The sequence below is a fragment of the Cryptomeria japonica genome, chromosome 4 (assembly GCF_030272615.1).
Source record: "Cryptomeria japonica chromosome 4, Sugi_1.0, whole genome shotgun sequence".
NCBI classification, from domain to species: Eukaryota; Viridiplantae; Streptophyta; class Pinopsida; order Cupressales; family Cupressaceae; genus Cryptomeria; species Cryptomeria japonica.
Window position 1 is genome coordinate 650,171,765 of NC_081408.1, and position 23,323 is coordinate 650,195,087.

At 32.8% G+C, this 23,323-nt stretch overlaps 1 protein-coding gene and 1 non-coding gene across 2 annotated transcripts; both read right to left on the reverse strand.

The window, feature by feature from the left end:
* Positions 1–1,692: 1,692 nt before the first annotated feature.
* LOC131047744 (peroxidase 21) lies at positions 1,693–4,811 on the reverse strand. The gene is made up of 4 exons (XM_057981539.2): positions 4,532–4,811; positions 3,744–3,932; positions 2,426–2,591; positions 1,693–2,330 (listed from the first exon to the last, which is right to left on the reverse strand). Exons 1-4 carry the CDS (start codon positions 4,748–4,750, stop codon positions 1,924–1,926), a joined length of 981 nt encoding a protein of 326 aa, XP_057837522.2. The 5' UTR covers positions 4,751–4,811; the 3' UTR covers positions 1,693–1,923.
* A 7,828-nt stretch (positions 4,812–12,639) lies between these two features.
* TRNAK-UUU (transfer RNA lysine (anticodon UUU)) lies at positions 12,640–12,712 on the reverse strand. Its single transcript has one exon. It is a non-coding gene; the product is annotated as a tRNA-Lys (tRNA).
* Positions 12,713–23,323: the final 10,611 nt, after the last annotated feature.

Genomic DNA, 23,323 nt, shown 5'->3' on the forward strand with positions numbered 1-23,323 from the left:
TTAATAAATTAAAAAAATCATAATTACTAGGTCTTGACATTTTTTTTAATTTCATAACACCTAAGATTTATGTTCTAAAAAAAACATTCAATTTTTTATCCATAAACTTTAATGCAATTTAACCTACAATGATAATTTATATTCTTTTATTTACCAAAAATATTAAACCCTAAAATTTTTTAAAATATATTAATTAAAAAAAAACAAAAAAAACTACCAAAAACCTAAAACCCTAAAAATTAAAAAAATGCATTAAAAAATTTAAAACCCTGCTTGGTCCTCAATAAAACATGAATATGGAAGGAAGAGGTTAAAAGCGTTGGTGGGTGGGGGTCATTGAGGTGAGTAGCTTTTTTGAGGCGGCGTCCTTGAAATCACTATTGTCATGTCTATAAGCTAGAAAATGAGCTTGCAAAGCTTTAAAAAAAAAACTTTGTGGAATGTGTACCTGTTTAGAAATGGAACACATTCATAGTGACTACCCAATTTGAGAGTGTTTGTTTAGGCTCTAGGCCCCATTCCTAAATGGGTATCAATTCATATCGATGTTTTTTTAAGCCCAAAACATTAAAAGTGAACATGTAAGCTTGATTTTACTCAAATTTTCTTATAGTATAATGACACAACTCCATTTTATTAAAGCATAAGATATGGAAACTCAAAATCCACTAGAGCCTCAAGTCATTTGACACCATTGTTAAAAGTCAAAAATTAAAAAAAATTGCCAAGGAAATTTTGGATTAAAGCATGCTTTGTCTTAGAAAAAGTGTTTAGCCATTCATTTCTAGTGGTTACAATTGGGGATGATAAGTAATGTAAAATATGTTCAAATTGCATAGATTAAATATCTATATAATTCATATTCATGTTTTTTAATGAGCTATTAGATTAATTGAATGATGCAAATTTCTTTTCTAAGATAATATTACATTCATAATATCGTCGAATTCAACTAAAGGAAGAGGATGCACATAATATTTCTTTTAAAACACATGGTCATTAATTCCCATCAACTTTTAAAGGCCATCTGAATTTAGTGTTGCACTCATTTCTTCAAAAACTATGTAGTTGTTATTTAGCATCCGCATCTATAGTAAAACATAGACATATAAACAATTCATACAAAAGCATCTAGAGTTGCTATGTGTTGAGGACAATACTTTTTAAAAAGGAGTGAGAATGTTATGACACTAATATTCTATATTAGGCTAATATGAATAAGCACTTGTGATATTATTAATCTTAATATCTTTATTTGTTAGTTTTAGTTATTTCCTTAAACTAAATTAATTAAGATGAAGGTGTGTGCCCCTACATAGTTACACTTATAATACAAAACAATAAAGCTCTTCCAAACCATCACAAGTTTTAATATTTAATTTATATTATAAATTTCATTATTAAAGATTACATTTTCAAAATGCTTTTTCTATTTTTTTTTCGTTTTTACAAATATTTCTAAGAAACATCTTAATGCATAGCCAAGTCAAAAAAACCAACATATGAACGTAAACATTTTTTTGAAAATAGTATGTAACCATACCATCATGTATGAAAAAATCAACTTATAACTCTTTTAAGTATTCTATTTAAACCCCATACATGACAAAGTGACATTTTGTCCTCCACAAGAACCTTAAAATAAACCTTTCCCTTAAAGGGTCTGGCTAATAATGTTCTCTCAAACTACAATAATTATAAAAGATATATATAAAACACTTTTGGGACTGGAATATACCAGAAATACCCAAGCATTTTGCTTTACATTTTCTTTGTCATCTACTCTACTTGTGTCTATCACAGATACATTTCTAAGCCTATAAACATCTCCCATGATGCATAGTTACAGTTTATATCATTATTGTAAATAGTAAAAGCTTTCATATTATCTCCAGCTTGTAAAGTTGGTGGAGCTGTTAGCAACTATGCAGGGTTTGAAAACTGACAATTCCTTCGAATTTCTCCCAAACTCCCAGTTAGAGGATTATTCTCTGACATGGTTATAAATGCTTTCTCAAACTGCGAGAAGAAGTATTGATTATCCTGCGCCATTTGGGAAACATACTCAGACGTTCTGTTATCTGAAAGCAACTCTTGATCAATAAGAAGTAGCCCCTTTTTGGCGATCAAGTTGGTGTAATAGAAGTTGTCAAATAACATGGGTGTCTCTTGATCGTTTCGAGCGTAGAGAACTTCCTTAGGATCAGGATTTGATGTGGGGCATCTTTTCTTAAGATAGACTGAGTAAGCTGAGTCCATTAGAGGATCCACAGTTGGGTATAGCCTGCCCACAAGATTCACACAGTGTGTTCTGCCAACAGTGTGCGCTCCTGCACCACCGTATTCAAGGGTTCAAGTTAGGCTTTAGACAAAGAATAATTTTACTCAGTTTTCAAGAACTTATTTGAAATAGAAGAAAACATACCTAAAAGAGCTACTGTTCCTTCAGCATCAATTCCAATGGATTCGAAGCGAGATAAGACTATGTCCAAACTGTCGTTGTGAAGAGGTATGTATTTCTCGACAACTGCTGCACTGCTCTCTCGACTGTCTCGCCTTCCTGTTTTGACAGCAATGGGGGGCCCTCCCAACTACGACCAAAATAATCATATAAGAATGATCAAGCACACATTTAGAGATAGTGATCATATTAGAATAACAAACAACACATTCAGAGATAGTAACTACATGTAGGTGGCCCACCACACACTTAGAGTCTACGACAACACTTGGATGGCCCATCACATACTTGAAGGTGATGACCATACCTAAGTGACCCACCATGCAGTAATAAGAGGCAACCAGGCCAATCAAGCTATTTTAGACATAACTTTAAAGAACACTAACATCGAGCAAGAGTCTAACTCAAGTGGGTTGCTAACCACTCTCTAAGAGGCGATAACTAAACTAGGGTAGCCCATAAGAGGCGATAACTAAACTAGGGTAGCCCACCACACACATTGAAGGAGCAACAGCATTTGGACAATCCACTCTACATTATATGATAGTGATCATACTTGAATGACCAACCATACATTTAAATTGTTTGAATATCAACTTTAGATTACAACTAAAATGTATACAATAGAAATCATAATAAAAATCCAAAATCATAACTTAAAAATTCATCTTTAAATATCTCTTTAAAACTAACCTAGAATATCTATAATAAAAATTTAATATTTTCAAGACTTAAACTGAACCCTTTTAATTATTTTTTATAACTATTATTTGTGTAAGATAATTTATTAATTATATATAAAATTCATCCTATTATAATTTAAAAATTAAAAAGAAATTTGAATAAATTAAAAATTCTATGTTATTGAACTTTATAAAATCTTAAACTAATTAATTAAAATAAACTTAATCAATTATAGATGACCTTATTAAATTTTACTTTTCTAACTTTTCTCTTGTATCCAACAAAAGTTAAAAAGAACAAATAAAAAAAAGTCGACATCAAAAAAGTTTAAAAGATCATCTTAAATATAAATTTTTTATCAGTTGTAAAAGTACTTATGTTACTGATTAAATATAATTTATTTTGATATAACAAACAAACATTTATCTTACCATTTCAAAAACTTTTTAAAAAAATCAAATTATGTGATATTTAAATAGAGCATACCATAATATTTTGATTTAAGAAAGCATTAAAATCTTTTAAATAAATGCTGATTTGCAATAGTTTAAAAATTCAAACAACAAATCCACTTACACTAAAGCTACATATAACCTACCATAAGAATTCCTTCCCGGGCAGCAAGAACAATAATGTCAGCACAGGAAACCACACCAGGGCATTCCTTTTCAACTACATCCTTTATGTTCTCCATATACTTAAAATTCCGCATTCCAAAATTCCTATCAGACCCTTTCTCTGACAATATATTTGCATGAGTGTCCAATAAAATGGATGCATCACACGACTGCATTGCAAAAACACAAAAACAACCAAAATTTTAGCACACAAACTGTGTTATTTGGTTTAAAAAAATCAAATTATTTGACATTCAATAATATTATTAGTCAAATCCAAAAACATCTCATACTTATATCATAAACTATAGCAATTGAGAAATGACAAGTCATAAAATTTGATCCGAAACAATAGAAAAAACTTACACAGAGAAAAAAAAATTACTTCATGTCTAACAATACTATTGATATGAGATGTTTCTGGATTCAACTGTGTGAACTTTTTTATCAAATTTAATGATTCGTCGTAAGAAATTAGAAGGCAAGAGAAGAGAAGAGAATAGAAATGACTTGAAAAGTTATAGAAGAAACTCAGACTCAAATCCAGTAACGCCTCATACTAATATTATAAACTGTAGTAATTATGAAATAGTAGACAAGAGAAGAGAAACGATAGATAAATGATCTGAATCATCAACAGAAAAACTTACACAATCAAATCTAAAAACATCTCATAATAATATCATAAACAACAAAAAATTTATATCGACAACATTAATATCCTTTGAAACATTTTAACATCAATCTAAAGGAAGGTTGGTTATCAAACCTCAACCATACAGTCATGGAATATCAGTCTGAGCCATGAAACTGCTGTATTACCATGCTTCTCATACAAGCCATGGACTTGCTCCTTAACAATGTCCCCAACTTGGGGACAAGATGTTTGATAGAAATCCTCACTCAGTCCTGTTTCCTCATGACAGTAACACAATCCCACAAAAACACAGGCCAAAATAGATGACCACAACAAGTCAAATTTCTTCATTCTATCAAGTACAGTAGCCCTCTTCAAGATGAACCCTAATACAGCTCTAAACAAATAAAGATCACTCACACTCTTTTAGTCTTCACTCCTGACAAATGGGTCCTTAAATACTACAAAAAAATACATTTTCCACTGGCTTTCGATGATGATGAATCGAGTTTTTGGCAGGGGCATAAAGATTAAAGTTCCACCATGCAGTTGCTATGTGCGCCTCCCACTGAGGAATTTAACGACCGACTGTACACTTTTCATACATATTTAATACAAACACTGATCCAAAATTTGTGTAAGTACAGCACGCTTGAAAAATTGTAGGTTTGTGGGGCTTCCACTGCCACTTCCCATGTTACAACCATTCACTCATGACAATATTCTTGGCTTTTCAAATTCTTTAATGGTTACCGACTCTATTAATCAGCCATCCACTATTTACGGAGAAAAAAACTTCAATCTCAAGAAGATAAGTGTCATGCTAATTCTTTTGCACCAATTGTTGGCATGGATTTGATGTTGCATGCACATAATTTGTTTATTGTGGTTCACTCAAAAGCATGCTATCATGTGAGCATAAGGATAAGGACAATGGAAGTCGAAGTCATTGTCAACCAATGAAATTAACTCCCTAGGTTTAAACAAGGGGGATTGGATCTAGATGCATAGGTACTATTATATAGTAAGTAATGATGGAAATAGTATATTCAAATATATATATTTATTAGTGTATATATAAGATGGTATATTTTGTATAGATATTGATAAATAATCTTATTTTATCTTGTTTCTATCAGCATTCATCTTTAGGATTTAGATCTTACTATACATTTAGTTGTTTGAAATTCTAATTAGATTTGAAAGTGTAGAATTGATCAAGGTTATTTTTATGGATGCAGATGTGAACCCTAAATTTCTAAATTTGAATTTCTTAATTTTGGTTCATGTTTCTCTCTCTTGCTAGTTATTACAAGTCAATTAAAGCACAACTTATTCCGAATTACAAGCTTAGATGGTGAGTTTAAGGTTTAGTAGTGATTCACTTAAACAAGGGAGTTTATACTTAGAGGCATTGGTATTATTATATAGTTATTATCATGGAAATTATATATTCAAGTCATTTTCTTTTTCTTTTTTGATTTATAGTGATTAAGTTGTTCATTTTTTATGTAGGAGATTATGCTTCATAGAGTCTTCATTGTAAGAAAGTTAAGGTAGCGAAACAACTTCCTATACTAATCTTGAGAGGAGGGTTATTCAAAACTTGTAAGGCAAGGTTCTTATAGGAGTATCACCAACCAAAGATTTGAAGGCAACTCAATATTTTTAAGACTCTTACACAAAACCTCCAACTCATGCACCTAATATGTATGAGATACAATACATGAAACCATCAAATCGTGTTACAAAACCATGAGTTAAAACCATCCAAAAAGTGATGTCCAATACTATCTCCTAGCAAAGATGCCCTATGATGTGTCAAAAAACACACCAACATGTGTAACTCTCTCTTGCAATTCATTTATTTGTCCAACATGTTTTTACATCTCACATTTCAAGAGGCCAATTTCGAGGCCATAAATTTTGATCTGAGAGTTCAATGATTGATGGAATTTTTGAATCGTCAAAAAGCTTGTTAAGTTCTTTATCAAGCTATAACTATCTCTACTCATTATGACCACTTTTAGGTCCTAGAAAATACTCTAAGGCCTTCAACTTGGACTTAAAAAATTTCAAAAATGAAAACTTTAATATCTTCAAATTTAGACATGATATTTTGATGAAAATTTACTAACATACATATTTAATCAATCCGTAGCTTTGGGAAAAATTTTGGATCAATTTATGCTCAAATATAAACTCAATATACATAATTGCAAGTTTGAGACGCCATCTTCCTAACATCCATGCTTGCATACTAAAACCATTCTTTTCACCTAGACATTTCGTAAATTGCAAAAAGGCATCAATAGGCCAATGCAAAGTTCTTTTACTTTTTGACAATAGTTTTTATGTCATTTTCATGAGGATTTTTTGCCATTATGCAATCGTGCTTTTCTTTGCTTGGTAGTTAAAATAATTGTAGCTCACCTAATAAAGGCAATTTATCGAACTTTGTTTTTTATGAAGGTAGCATGTTAATATTTTTGTGTACAATGAATCTTTGATCAAAGCTACATTCAATTTGTTAACCTAAGCTTGCCCAATCACAATTTTGCAAAATATTTTTTTTTATTTTGTAATTTGATGGGGGGTTGTTCATGCACTCAACTTATAAAGTGCAACTTTTATGTGTTTTTTCTTGGGAGGATAATACATAAGCATTTTGTAATAAATGAATTGAGATAAAGTTCAAATTTTCTAGGGGGGGATCTAAGTCTAAAATGGGGATAACAAACCATTCTTCTATCACTTTAGAGGAAGGAAGTTCTACAATTTCTAATGTGATGAAATCCTAACTTATGGATTCATCTATTTCCATATTTTTATGGGCGTATTCTTGAACCAAGTGCATTTTGTCCAAAATATTTGCATGCAGAAGTATAAATGATCATGTCTTAAAGGATTAATCGATTTCAGTGATGGGGAATATAGATTATGGGTCTTATCACACGTTGAGCTCCCTCACACTCTCTAGACCATATTATGTTAAATGTATGGAGATATAAATGAACCTCCATTCCTAGATGATCTCTCTATGGACATACTTCTCTCCCTTGATTATGTCGATAATCCTCTATATTGATGATGATATTAAAGAGGGCCTTTCTTGTTGGAAAATTCTTTAATGTCTTGCTAACATAGAGATATCTCCTCTTGCTTCTCTTATTTCTAAACCTCTAGCATTGGCAACTATTATACCCCCTCCACCTTCTATTTTGACAAAGATCATGGCCTCTTTGCATGCTATGTCAGATTTTCTAGATAGCATGTTCACACTTGCCTTTAAAATTTGGATCTTCTTGTTCTCTGTTCACCTACTCATGGTGGTATCTTGAAACATCCTAATTCACATCCAAACAAATCACACACTTTATTTGTCATTGTTATTGAATCTTGTATGACTCAATCATAATTCAACACCAGCTTAAAGAAAAATGAGTAGATTGTTTTAGAGACTTCACAATTTTTCAACTTTCTTCCTTCATGTTCCTTTTAGGAACATGGGAAGATAACTTTCATACTGTTGCATGATTCTATTTCTTCCTAAGGGGAGGAATTTTGTTCGTCATAATTGAATCATCTTCAGCATTCAATATTGGGCATCTATCATCATTGCAAGATACCCTACATTAACAGGGGAACTTTGTATAGTCTCTCTTCCTCTTCTCTCTTACGAAGGAGTAGTTTCCTCACATAGGGTTTTTTGTTCTTCTTGGCATTCAAATACTTCTCTTCTTTTCTATATTTTGCGGGGAGCTTTTTCCCACTAGGTTCTCTCTTTATCCATGAAATTATTTTGTACTTGGGTACAGGTACCTCATCGAGCCTAGTTGATAGGACCCAATCTCATCGAATCCACCTAGCTACTCTTAAGGGTGGTGCTAGTGTAAAATATTACTTCTAGATAATCTTTCTAGTGGATAATATATAACTAAGATAAGCTTTCTTAGGTGTGCTTGCTTGCATGGAGGGTAAGTGCACAAAGATGGTGGTCAAAAAGGGGGGTATAAGTGGACATTGTTTTTCTAAAATCAAGTGAACCTGAACTTGGAAGTAAAATTTGAAAGTCATCCACTCAAGATATGAAGATAATCAAAGAACAAATATTTTAGTACTCTAAATCTAGTTTCCAAACTATTAAACTTTTTAAAAATTGGATAAGATTAAGGGGATAAAATCATTCGCGCACGAAAAATAGACCCTGATTTTTTCTGAAAAACATAACATAGTGTCTAACATGCATCTCAAACAAGTCATAGTTAGATTTAGTATTTTGACAAATCCTTTGGAAAAAAGATAGTTAAGAGTGAGCACTAGAAGTTGTGTATTTTTTTGTAATTTTTTTATGAGTATTTTTTTTTAATGATTTTTCCAATCGAACACATCCTGAAAAATTAGGTACCTGTTTGTGCGCGAAGCATAACTTGCACTAAAAAAATTAAAAATATAATTTATTTTTTTAAAATTGTAAGGAATCAAGTGTACTACAATAATATATAAAGTTTTTTAAATTTGGATAAGTAGATCAAAAGTTATTAAAAAAATGGTAAACGTATGTCTGTGAGAACTATGGAGACACTGGTAAAAGAAATTCAATAATAATGTTATTATTGTTCAAATTTTAAAAAAATTATATGGCTAGAAATCTCAGAAGATGGGTGAAAATATGGTAGCAATTTTAGAAATACCCACTTGATGAAATGTAAACCTGATGATGACAAAGTCGAGAAACCAAGTTGATAAAATAAAAACATGTCAAAAAGGAGGGAAATAGAGGGAAATCAAACTTCCAACCCATAGCTTTGTCATCCAGACCTATTTCCAAGCCTAAACAGTCAAAAGCGCATAAGGGTTACGTATGGTATAAGAAGCGTGTGCGCCCTATCTTTACTATAAACAGCATGTACGCGGTAATAAAGCTAAAAGAACGTGTATGCGCTACTTTTGTTTAAAATTTGGGAGTGTGTATAATATGTATAATATGATATTGTATATATAATAATATGTGTATATACATATAATATATAATACATATGTATATAATAATATATAATATATTAAGTATATATATACACACATGTGTGTGTGTGTATGTGTATCATCTCCCTCTCTCCCTCTCTCTCTCTCTACCTCTCTCATCCTCTCCCTCTCTCTCTCTCCCTCCCTCTACCTCTCCCTTCCTCCATACCCCATCCCTCTCTCTCTTCTTCTCTCCCTCCCCACTCTTTCTCTCTCCCTATCCCCTTTATCTCCCTTACTTTATATTGTTGTATTGCAATTAGGTCTGTCATGTAGTGGTCACCATTTGGATGAATAGTAGACCTAATAATCCCAAGGTCCACAATTTGAGCTTGAGAGGCTATGCTTTCCTTGATAGACTTAGCATTTGACTCAGTGTACAAAACTCATTGTGCATCATCCCTCCACCACACTCCTCCTGTGGTGGGCTTTGGGCAATCTTTGGTAATGCACATTTTTTCTTCTTAATTTGCTCCCCTACAATTCTTAGAATACGAAGTGGTTTCCAAACTCATGGTCTGGGTAGAAATTGATAGCCATACCAAGTAAATCAATCTTATTATATTATGCAGTAAGATTGATTTGATAGGATACAATTTAATTGATTGCTCTCTCTCTCTCTCTCTCTCTCTCTCTCTCTCTCTCTCTCTCTCTCTCTCTCTCTCTCTCTCTCTCTCTCTCTCTCTCTCTCTCTCTCTCTCTCCCTCTACCTCTCTCTACCTCTCTCTTCCTCTCCCTTCCACCATACCCCATCCCCCTCTCTCTTCTTCTCTCCCTCCCCACTCTTTCTCTCTCCCTACCCCCTTTATCTCTCTTACTTTATATTGTTGTATTGTAATTACATCTGCCATGTAGTGATCACCATTTGGATGAATAGTAGATCTAATAATCCCAAGGTCCACAGTTTGAGCTTGAGAGGCCCTATGCTTTCCTTGATAGACTTAGCATTTGACTCGGAGTACAAAACCCACTATGCATCATCCCTCCACCACACTCCTCTTGTGGTCCCTCCCTTTCCTTCACATTTTCTTTACTACAAATAGCGCATACGGGGTACTAAGCCTATTAGTTCCCTGCCTTGCCATAACATTTTTAAGGCCTAGGAGTGCATATGCAGTATTTATGAGTTCTAAGCGTGTACAAGGTGCCAAAAAATACCGTTGGGTTTTCACTTTCCTAAGAACATCACGTACACAGTATCTTTGCTTTAGGCTCGAGGACAATGGACCTAAGCGCGTACGCGGTGATTTCAAATTTTAATACCGCGTACACACTACTTGGTTTTTTTAGTTGGTGTCCACTTTTCTAACCACCATCTTTGTGCACATACTCTGGAGTTAATCATCCTCATTTTTACATATGTACATCTTATTGTGAAATAATAATAAATCCCATCGATTGCATTCTAAGCGTCCATTATTTTGCAATACTTTTTTCTTGTAGATTTAGTGTGTCCTTGTTCATCTCAAGTGGCTCTATGTGATACTCGCATTCACTCAATTATCTTGGTCAATCTTATAGTTCCTTCAATATTTTTGATGTTTTGTATATCCTTAAGGGTGTTCAAAACATAGATTTAAGTTTTTTGTCAATATGTTATCAAGATTAACATAGATTTGAATGCTTTGTGCTTCATAACATGTAACTGGGATTAATTATTTATGGTTATTCTTTTAATTATTGTTGACTTGGTGGTTAGCACCTCCTTGGGGACTCGTGACATGGCTTAACCACCTCCCATGGGTCGGGCTAAATTTGGCATTTGTATCAGGTATTGATAGTTCAAGCTTTTGGTGCAATGGCAAATGATTCCAACAATTGGTATCATGTATCCTTGGGTTACAGGTTCACGTCTCCCTTCAGTGGGTATTGAAGGATGAGTCGGTGTTGAGGGGGAGATTGTTGACTTGGTGGTCAGCACCTCCTTGGGGACTCGTGACATGGCTTAACCACCTCTTGTGGGTTGATTTAAATCTGACATTTGTATCAGGCATTGATAGTCCGAGATTTTTGTGCAATGACAAATGATTCCAACAATTATTTCTTTGAATACCATTTGTATGTATGAAAATGAAGATATGTTCATATCGATGATATGAGATTTTCACAATCCATAGAATTCATCTGTGAGCAAACTTCTGGAATTGATTGTGTGTGAGTTTTTGAATCAACGTTTCAGATCACACTCTGTGATCCATCATCAAGATGAAAGAGAGCTCTAGAAGCAAAAGAATGGAAAATAATTTGTTCATATCATCTAGTTAATTTGTGCTCATATCATCTAGTTAATTTATGCTCATATCATAAATTATGTTCATCTAGTTAGTTAATTTGTTCATATCATCTAGTTAATTCGTTCATATCATCTAGTTAATTTATGTTATTTCCTTATCATAATTTGAAAATAAGCAATCAATATATGAACCTTATAAGGATAAAAAGAATATAACAGTTTTTAAAATTAATGGCTGAATAATATAACTATTTAGTAAATCTACTCCATTCAATGAGTGTTGAATTATAGTAAATAAACCTTATTCAAGATTAGATTCTTTCATTTTGAGCCAAATGAAGTGATAGGAACAAGTGTGTACACATCTAGTTTAGGTAAGACCTTATTCTCATATTTGTTACACTGGGTTTAGTTTAATTGTACATCACTATCCTAAGTAGATCCTAGTGTTGAGTAGATTAAATAAGTACCATATTTGTTAGATTGGGTTTAGTTGAATTGTGTCACTATCCTAAGTAGATCCTAGTGTTGAGCAAATTAAATAAGTAGATTAAAATTGAGCATTATAAACATGCTCTACCCCACATAAATAAAAGTCTTATCCTTAGGAACAACATGCATCAAAATGGTATACAATCTTATAACTTTCCAACCATTCTTTCAATCTCTCTATGTACATTACAGAAAACTTTTGATAATAAATTAAATCAATTTATATTTTCCTTAATTATCTTTATGAACCTTACTACAACACATTTACCTTATTAGAAATATATACATAATTTATATTTTCGTTAATTATCTTTATGAACCTCTACTAATGATTTTAATTCCAAATAAATTAAGCTTTAACTAAATTATCTAACCATGTTAACTTTGTATTATTATCCATTAAAAACGGGTTTAAAACAAACGACTCTCTTTGTGTCATCAACCACTAAAAGATATTAAAACATTGTATTTTCGGTCAATACAAAAGAGACGCCGTCTGTGGGAATCGAACCCACGACCACGTGGTTAAAAGCCACGCGCTCTACCAGCTGAGCTAAGACGGCCATGCTTTTCTATAACGAGATTGTAGTTTATTTATTAGTTTAAAAACCTGATGTTTTTCTTGAACAGATTATATCATGCTGCATTCTCCTATGTTATCACTGCTTTAGTTTGCTAATAACTAAACTTTGATGTAACTTCGCCCTCATTAATAAATATGATGATACTCTATAATTATTTCCTTCTTTTTCCCTATTTTTTCAATTCTGAAGTACTAGATTGATTATACTGATCTAAGGAGGGAGCTTCATTCATTTTTTAAACATCATATAGTATTAATATTTCAGTAAAATAGGGTTTCTTTTAATTGTATGAATTTATTAAAATATTATCAATAGAAGTATAGTTAATTCGATGGTTCATTTGACTTGATTAAAAAAAATATAGTAAAATTTAAATAATTATAAATTATAAATTTATTTTATTTATCAAAATTTAAATGGATTTATTTAATTATTATCTTTTTATTTTCTCTATGTTATTCTTTTTAAGTGTCAAAATATTATATGTTGATATATTATGTGCAATGTTTACATTTCATTTTCTTCATTTTGGTGGTGAATTATGAAGTGTAACTACAATATTTAAATATTTTTACTTAAAAGTATCTTTATCATTACTAAAATTTGCATTGTGACACTATTTATTTTTTGTTATTCCTTTTTTTAATGGAAATCAACTAACATGATACAAAACATTTAAAAATCTCAGTGGATGATTGAATTAGTTTAAGATAATATTTTTTTTACATAGACAAGTCCCAATCTAATAGAAATATAATAAAATGAGAATTACTATCTAATCACTACTAATTATACATCATTGTTTCTTGTGCTTAAGATAGTTATAAAAGTCTATTAGTAAGTCAATAATGCAACCATAGCTTTAAGTGTTTTATATGATTTTAATACCTACACCACATTGAGAAATCAACAACATAGACAAAAAAAAACCTAACATGCAAAATGATTTTCAAGATAAAATGGTTAACTCCACCTTCATTTTAGCTAAACTAACTTTTGATTAGGATGAAAAAAATAAGAAAACTTAAAGGTAGTCTAATGGTGAAAAATTAGGGTTTCCAACATTAGAGGTATGAAAATCGCTAATTTACCATTACATTCAAAAGAGAGATTAATCCAATAGATCCAATCCCAAATGAAGAGTGATAGGGACTAAATTCTTCATTGGATTGAATTAGGGAACCTCTCTTTTGTGAGTTGAATTGTTGAAATTAGGTAAAGTGTTGAAAAAAGAAGGTAAAACCATGTAAACAGTAAGCTACAGATGCGAGATCAAGCTGGGCATCTGGAACTGATAAATGTAAGTCAGGTTGGATCTGATCTTCGAAAGAGCTCCTGAAATGTCGGGAGCATGGTGGTGGTCGCCTTGGTCCTCTACACTTCTCGCACACCAAAGGGGATTGATTTGTCTCTATAAATGAATCTTATTATGAAGGTCTCGGCTCCATTAATGTTTCCTACACACATAAAGAAGGAAAAATAGGTTGGGAATAGGGGTTTGCCTAAGTCAAACCCCGGTTGAGGAATCAACTTTGAATGAAATGTTGCAAATACTGAAATAAATAATGGAAGGATATACCTCAAATCTGCAATGACTAATAATGATGCTCTGCTTCTTGAATGTAATCATATGTGTTGTATAAAATGGCATGAACATATGACAAAACCCTAATCATGCACACATGCTTCCATAGGAATGATGTAAAGTTGCTCCACAATGGATAGATGAAGAATATGCAGCCTTCAATACCACTAAAAATGTTTGATGATGAATTCTTCAATACTTGAGTGCTTGGTTGATTGAATGTGAGTCTCTTTATTATCCACCTATATGCAAAATGAGAGGGGAAAGCCTCCTTAAATACTTTCTCTTTGATAAATCATGTTAATTTTTTGACATAGGTCGACACGGAGAAAGCTTTCCCACTCAGATTTGAGATAAGGAAAAGGGTTTAAATTGGGTCCCAATTAGGGATGACCATGGCATGGCGCCATGGTCCCAGTGAGGACTAAGGCACCATGCCCTAGTCCTATCCCATATTTGGGCAAGGGTCAAGGGTCCTAGCAAGGTGGAATGTGATATAAAGGTCATTATTGCATGGTGCAAGCATAAATGAGTCCTAGGTAAGCATAGGGATAAGAATACTAAGGTGAGGGCCCCAAATGTGGTCAAAATTGCAAAGGGTGCAATTTTAGGATGCTACATTTATCCCCCACTTTAGATGGAGTATGAGCCTACACAAATACTCATAGAAAGTAGAAGAAAGAGGAATGAAGAAGATGAGGAATGTGGAGTAAAATCACGAGGAGTATAAGACGTCACTAATTTTGAGGAACTAAGCCCCCAATCTTAGGATCTTAACTCACTCAAACATATGCAAGGGCACACAAAAACAAGACAAAAACAAAAAGGAAAACAAAGGCAAAAGGACAAACACAGGCAAAAGACACAACAAAAGCTAATAACCAAAAACAAGACCTCAAGTCAACTAGCTAAAGAGGCCTTGTTATCAAAATGTCTCAACAACTAATATCATTCTTGAAAAATGCCATCTCATGAACATAAGAGATCACATAAAAGAGAAAAGAAAGAATCATCCATAAACTATCAATAGAAAAGTTATGAGTTCATGAGAGGAAGAAGAGAGAGCATGAATACACCCTAGATGTGTTTATCCAGGTGATCAATGAGAAGAATGGTGAAAAAGAGGAGAACATAGATACCTCACCCCTAGATGTTTGTATCTAGGTGATCCATGTTGGGGAGGAGAGTAGGAATAGTCTAGCCCTATTATGTTAGTTTCACTCATCCTCGTGCATGTGTGCAAGTGAAGTCTAGTTTCAAGTATGAAGCACCCTGTTTTTGAGTGTGCATCAACCTATTTCAGACATGTAATGTAAATGCAAATTCCAAGAGGCGGTTGTGTGTGCAAATTCCAAGAGGTGAATGTGTAAATGCCAACAGATGAATGTGTGTGCAAATGCCAAGAGGTGAATGATAGATGCATTTCTGGTTTCGAGGACATCCTGTGTAAGATTTTTGATCTGGTTTCGATGATGTGTAAACCCGTCTAAGATATATATCAAATGTTGCACCTGGTTTTGAGCGTGAAGAATCTCATCTAAGAGTTTGTTTCCTCTAGTTTTGAGAATGAACACCCTGTTTAAGACGTGCAAAAATGATATGCAAAAATATAGTACAATATGATACAAAGGGAGCGATATGGGTGCCCCCCTCCTTAAGATGTCAACATTATTTTATGTTGATATCTTAAGGAAGATAGAAACACGGATACCAACCTTCAACACCTAGGAGATGTCATTTAGGAAAAAATGTCATAAATCCAAGCTAAAGAAGGAATACTCTTATAAGCAAGAATAAGATAGTTGAAAAAGAGATATCTTGCAACCAGTGTAAAGGAGATCCTTGGAGGAGAAGAGATCTTTTCTCAAAAGACATCTACCTCCAAGAAGAGTTTCTTGAACAATTATAGCATCTTCTACTGAAAGAAAGGAAAGGGAATAAGAATTCACACCTTCCTCCTATTTCTAGGTGAAAGGGATTCTTGATTAAAGATGACACACTTTTGAACCAATGTGAGAGGGTAAGTTTATAAGAGGTGTACATCACCAAGTAAAAAAGAGGTTGTAGCAAAGGACATACACCTCTTGTATAAGAGAGAATCCTTGAGAAAATAACTTCACACAAGGAATGACATCAAATCATGAAACAAACACCACTCAACAAAGGAAAAGTGGGTCCTTAGAGAGAGAGAGAGAGAGAGAGATCATTTCCCCTCGAGTGTAAGGAAAATGAGAAGAATTACCCAACTTCCAAAGAGAGATTGAACATAAGCAAATGCACAATATACTCACATGAATGAATATACAATGCAAGAAAAGACATTAATATATATAAAATCCAATTCTAAAGAAGAGATAATCTTCAATGAGAGAGAGAAAGAAAGAAAAATCATATATTTCCTAAGGAGGGATTAGTCATCAACACATGAAAAAAGCAACCCCTAAAGGGAATAGTGGTACTTTAGATAGAAAGAGAGAAAGGGAAAAATTCCTTCCTTGTCCCACAAAGCAAGAAGACAAGGATGTCTATTATGGGGAAGAATCATGCATTTCCTTAGGAGAGATTATCCATGTACGAGATGTATCAATTCAAAGAATAGGTCCTAACAAGGGACACGCGTGCATCCACATGAAGGATAACTCTATGCAAGAATGGACATCAAGTAATGAAGAATGCAATCCCTAAAAGAAAATGTAAAACTTAAAGATAATAGACAGGAATAAAGATAAAAGAGGATCATGTTTCTACCCCAAGATATTTGAAATTGAAAAGGTGCCACCTCTAATGAAAAAGAGCCCCCAATTAAGTTAACTACTTGTTTCATAGGGTGAGGAGCAACATGAGGTGAGACGAGTGCTAAGGCACTACCTTTTCACCAAAAAAGAGAGCGAGATTGATTGAAAGACATATACAAGCATGATCGTATTGTTCTTGAACAAATTCCTTAAATGCTTTACACTTTCCAAGAGAATGAGAACCACCATGATGAAAAGGGAAATTTCCACTACCTTATTTATGCTTAATGCTAAATTTCACAAAAGGAAAAACAACATTATTGTCATACTTCAATTTCCAAAAGATTCTAGTAGCCAATTTTTCTTGCTCATCAATAGGTGTAGGCTTATTAATTTGATATTGAGGACAAGTGTTATTATTAAAAGAAGAAGGATTTTCATCAATGGTTTTAACTTTTCCACTATCAATAAGTTCTTTCATTGCATTTTGAAAATCAGGACAATCATTAGAATGATGATCATGAGTTTGATGAAATGAATAAAAAGAGTTTTTGAAAAAGAAGAACTTTTACGAGAGTGAATGGCTTGTTGTCTTGCAAGATGATCTTTGAAGTCTTGAATCCTAAGGAGGTAATCCATAGGAGATTTATTATCATTTCCTAGGCCTTATGTTGTATTTTGTGTAGGAGTGTTTATAGGGACTCAAATTTCTTGTTCAAATTTTTCAAGTCCTTGTCCTCTAAAACCTTGTTTTGATATTATGTTAAAGTCACTTCTATAAGAATTTGTTAATTGATAAGGCGGATGAACATTATAATAAATTTGTTTGAAGTTTGTAGTGTAAGGATGTTTAAAAGAGTTGAAAGGATTAGTAGATGAAGAAGGAATATCTTGTGGAGGAGGATTTTCCCTTCTTTCATCATGCATATCCTCTTTGGCAAATTGTGAAGGACGGTCCTTATTATCTAAGGCATCATCTTTACTCGATGTTATGTGGGGAGAGAGGTAATGAATGAAATGCATAGCATAATCTTCTCTACAATTTTTTTGATGACTAAGATAGGCTCTAGGAGAATAAGGAGGATCTAGAGAGATGGAAACGCCATTATTTTAATTTTGCCCCCCTTGCGCAAGGGTATGTGTATGAGAAGAAGATGGGGCCATGTTGCTCTTCAATGCTTGCCCTCCATTAGAGAGATCATTGGTAGGAAAATTAGCTCTTTCTTCATTCACATTAGATACCCTATTAGATTTTCCATTAACATCTCTAGGATTGGGATCTACAAAAGATTTGAGGTGATCTATATGAAATGCACTTTCCTAGAAACATCACCATAAAAAAACATGTACTATAAATGAAAGCTTTGAGATATAATTGATGAAAAGGAAGCAACTTAGAACTCCTAAAAATGCAATCTGTCCAAGTGCTATGAATGAAAAGAAGTAACATGAAGTGAAAGAAGCCATTATCTGACACATTATTATAATAAATATAGGTAAAAATCAATGTAATCATATGTGAAATAGCAAATAAATCAAATCCATTAATTGCTATGATGAATATTTAAATTTAGATCGAATCAAATTAATCAAATAAATTAGGTTTTTATAAATAAAACCTCTTAATTTATGTAAATTGATGAGAGTCACAAATTTGATTTTTTTTATTTATTTATTTTTGTATTTTGAGATATAAATTTTTAAAAATGTGAAATGAAATATGAAAATGAGAATTAAAATTTTGAATTTTGAATTTTGAAATTTGGTACTTGCAAAATAATTGAATAATAAAAAAATTTAGAAAAATGATTGTTCAATTAAATAAGCAAATTAATTGTGATTTTGAAAATATAAAGGATAATTGTAAAAATTTGTGCAACCTCCCAAAAATTTCAATTATAATTAAGGCTTTGTAAAAATAACCTCTTAATTTTAAAAATTAAATTTAAAATTATCCAAAAGAAATTCAAATTTAAAATTAGGGCCTTGTAAAAAGAACCTCTTAATTTTAAAATTAAATTTAGAATTATCCAAAATAAATTTAAGTTTAAAATTAGGGCCTTGTAAAAAGAAGTTTTTAATTTTAAAATTAAATTTAAAATATCCAAAGGAAATTTAAATTTAAAATTATGTCCTTGTAATAAAATTAAATTTAGAATTATCCTAAGGAAATTTAAATTTAAAATTAGGGCCTTGTAAAAAGAACCTCTTAATTTTAAAACTAAATTTAAAATTAGATATGTTGAAATTGAATTGATTAATCTAAAATTGGGCAACCCACAAGGTTAATTTAAATTTAAAAATTAGGGCTCTTTTAATTAACCACTAAATTTTAAAATTTAATTGGAAATTAAACTTGCAAATAAAAATTTGAATTTTGAAATTGAAAAACACTCATATATGAAATAATTAATCCAAATTAAGCAATACACAAGCTCAATTTTAAATTTAAAAATTAGGGGTTTGTTGAATTTAACCTCTAAATTTTTAAAATTCACCTAGAAATCAAACATGTAAATAAAAATTTTAATTTTAAATTGCATAAACACTTACATCTGAGAACTAAAAATCAAAATTAAAGGTGTAAGGCATCAAGTTCACCAAAATGTAATGGTGAAAAATTAGGGTATCCTCCATTAGAGGTATGAAAACCGCTAATTTATCATTACATTCAAAAGAGGGATTAATCCAATAGATCCAATCCCAAATGAAGAGTGATAGGGACTCAATGCTTGATTTGATTGAATTAGGGAACCTCTCTTTTGTGAGTTGAATTGTTGAAATTAGGTAAAGTGCTAAAAAATAAAGGTAAAAACATGTAAACAGTAAGCTGCAGATGCGGGATTGAGTTGAGCACCTAGAACTAAGAAATGTAAGCCGGGTTGGATCTAATCTTTGAAAGAACTCCTGAAATGTCAGGACCGTGGTGGTGGTAGCCCTGGTCCTCCACACTTTTTTGCACACCAAAGGGGGATTGATTTGTCTCTGTAAATGAAGTTTATCATGAAGATATCAGCTCCATACCTATTTCATACACACAAAAAGAAGGGAAAGTAGGTTGGCAATAGGGGTTTGCCTGAGTCAAACCCCAATTGAGGAATCAACCTTGAATGAAATGTTGCAAATGCTAAAATAAATAATGGAAGGATTTACCTCAGATCTGCAATGACCAATAATGATGCTTTGCTTCTTGAATGTAATCTCATATGTTGTATGAAATGACATGAACATGACAAAACCCTAATCACACACACATGCTTGCATAGGAATGATGTAAAGTTGCTCCACAATAGATAGATGAAGAATATGTAGCCTTGAAGACCTCTAGAAATTCTTGATGATGAATTCTTCAATACTTGAGTGCTTGATTGCTTGAATGTAAGTCTCTTTATTATCACCTATATGCAAAATGAGAAGCCTCCTTATATACTTGTCCGTCAGGAAATCATGTTAATTTTCCAACATAGGCTAACATGAAGAAAGGTTTCTCGCTTAACTTTGAGATAGGGAAAAGGGTTTAAATTGGGTCCCAATTAGGGAGGACCATGGTCCCAATGAGGACCAAGGTGCCACGCCCTAATCCTACCATATATTTGTGCCAAGGTCAAGGTTCCTAGCAAGGTGCAATGTGATATAAATGCCATTATTGCATGGTGTAAGCATAAATGATTCCCAGGTAATCATAGGGATAAGAACACCAAGGTGAGGGCCCCAAATTCAATCAAAATTGCAAAGGGTGCAATTTGAGGATGCTACAGGTAGAAAACATAAAATAGTGATGTGCTAGAAAGAAGACCTCGACACTTTCTTAAACATCAAAAACATGAAATATAGTAAGAAATATAATCTAGAAATAAACACAATTATAAGTAAATGAAAGATAATAACACAAGAAGATAAAATAACTTGCATCCATTACATTTACATTTGTACAAATGAAAAATTCAACACAATTACACATTGCAAAGGACTAACAAATCTAAACATATACATTAAAAATTAATCTAAATATATATAGAGAAAAACTCCACAAACTATAAGTGATGAAGTAGAGAAGAAATACTAGACAAGACCAAAGCAAAATCTAAGTCTAAACTAAAATGAGCTTGGTACATTTCATATTAGAAGAGTAGTAATAGACAAGAAGAAGAGAATAAAACATTTATACAAAAGGTGAATTCAAAATTTCCACTAAGTCAAAACTAATAAAATTGTCATGTGTGATATGGAATACCACATTAATTGCATGCATTAACACCTATTTTACTTTATGATGCAAAATCTTCCTTTTTGTATTCTTTTCAAATACCTAAATTTTCCTATTGCCTCTCTTCTATTCACATGCCTTACTATGTTTTTTCCCATGCATTACTTTCTTTTCTTTGTCTTTTATTTTCTTGGTTCTCAATTTTAGGGTAAGGTTTAACTTCTAAATTCCTACATAGTTTAATATTAAATGTTAGAGTAAAAGGTATTAGAACTTACTTAAATAAAACATATTGATTTAAAAATTAAGTCACATTTTCTCTATTTCACTTAAGCTAAATTTAGGAAGCTAAACTTAGGCATATTAATAATTAATTCATTATTAATTATTAATTAATTTTAGGGGTAAGTGCACCAAGATGGTGACCAGAAAAGTGGCCACATGCAAAAAAAAATGAAATTTTTCATAACCCGTGCATGTTCTAAAAATTCAAAAACAATTAAAAATAAAAAGTTCCTCAAAACAAGTACACGTTTTGAGAAGCATTATATTTTTTAGAAACCCGCGGGTTATGTAGAACTAGAAGTTTTGGCCTTAGTTCTACATAACCCATTATGTAGAACTAGGAACCAAATAGGAAGTGGGGAGAGAGATATAGGGAGAGAGATGTTGGCAATTGACACTCATTGGATTTAATTTTTTGTCATTGATGGCAACAAGATCTGATGGAAGTCATAAATCGGCACTAGGAGGCATACACCGATAGATATCGGCTTTAAAGCTTTCAGGGCTACACCGGCACTGACATCTATACTTCATTGGAAGCCGACATCAAGGAGGATTTACTTAATAAATTATTTTGTAAATATTGTCAAGGCCGACATTGAATATCTTTGTAAATATATTGTAAGCCGACATAAGGCATATCAGTTGTAATAGGTATATAGGTCAATCTGCTAGGTTGTTTTTTATATGATGTTATAGATGATATGTGTGGATATAGAAGAATATAGTAGAACTATATAATGCAAAATATATGTATGAAGATCATTTTGTATGTGTATGTTATATCATGCAATGATCTGTAGATAGCTTGGAAAGAATTCTTGGAGGAGAAGAGATATCGGTAGTAGTTCAGAGTTTATGAACCAATACAGAGCAAAGACAGAATCAGAACTCTATTTGGCATAGCAGATACATTCTTGAGTTAATTTTCAATAATTTACTTTAGCATAAAGCTTGTAGTCAGTGAGGCTCTTTAGTGATGGGTAGTATTCTCTAGGAAGTGTGTCTTCTTGCAAGTGCAGGCCCCTATTATATGTAATATCTTTTCATATGGCCAGTGAACTGATATTATGGGTTACAAATCCCACCATGGTTTTTCCTCATTGAGGTTTTCCATGTATAAATTTGGTGTGTTATGGTGTTCATTTTTGTGGATGGTTATTTGATTCTTGTTATATGCTTATTTTTTTATCGGTTTATATATGCATGGTATAAAAGGATAAAAATTGCTCATACCGGCAGAGCACTGATTCACTCCCCCCCCCCACCTCTCAGTGTTCTTGGATCCCAACAGAGAGAGAGAGAGATGGAAAGAAAGAGAAGGGAGAGAGGGTGAGAATAGGATTAAGAGAGGGAGAGGGAGAGAGAGAGGGGGGGTAGGAAGAGAGGGATAGAATAGGATAAGGAGAGGGGGAGGGAGAGGGAGAGAGATTTAGAGACAGAGAGAGAAGGGGATAGGAAGAGAGGGAGAGAGAGAGAGGGAGAGAGAGAGAGAGGGGGGGGAGAGGGAGAGAGAGGGAGATTGGAAAAAGGAGAGGGGGGCGGGGAGAGGAAGAGAGAGGGAGATTGGGAAAAGGAGAGGGGGATAGAGAGAGAGGGGGGTAATATTAGGGGATAGGAAGGGAGGGAGATAATAAGAGAGAGAGGGAGAGGAGATTGGGAGAATAGGATAAAGAGAGGGAGAGGGAATAGGAGAGAGAGAGAGAGAGAGAGAGAGAATAGGATAAGGAGATGGGGATGGAGGGAGAGGGAGAGGGGGAGAGGGAGATTGGGAAAAG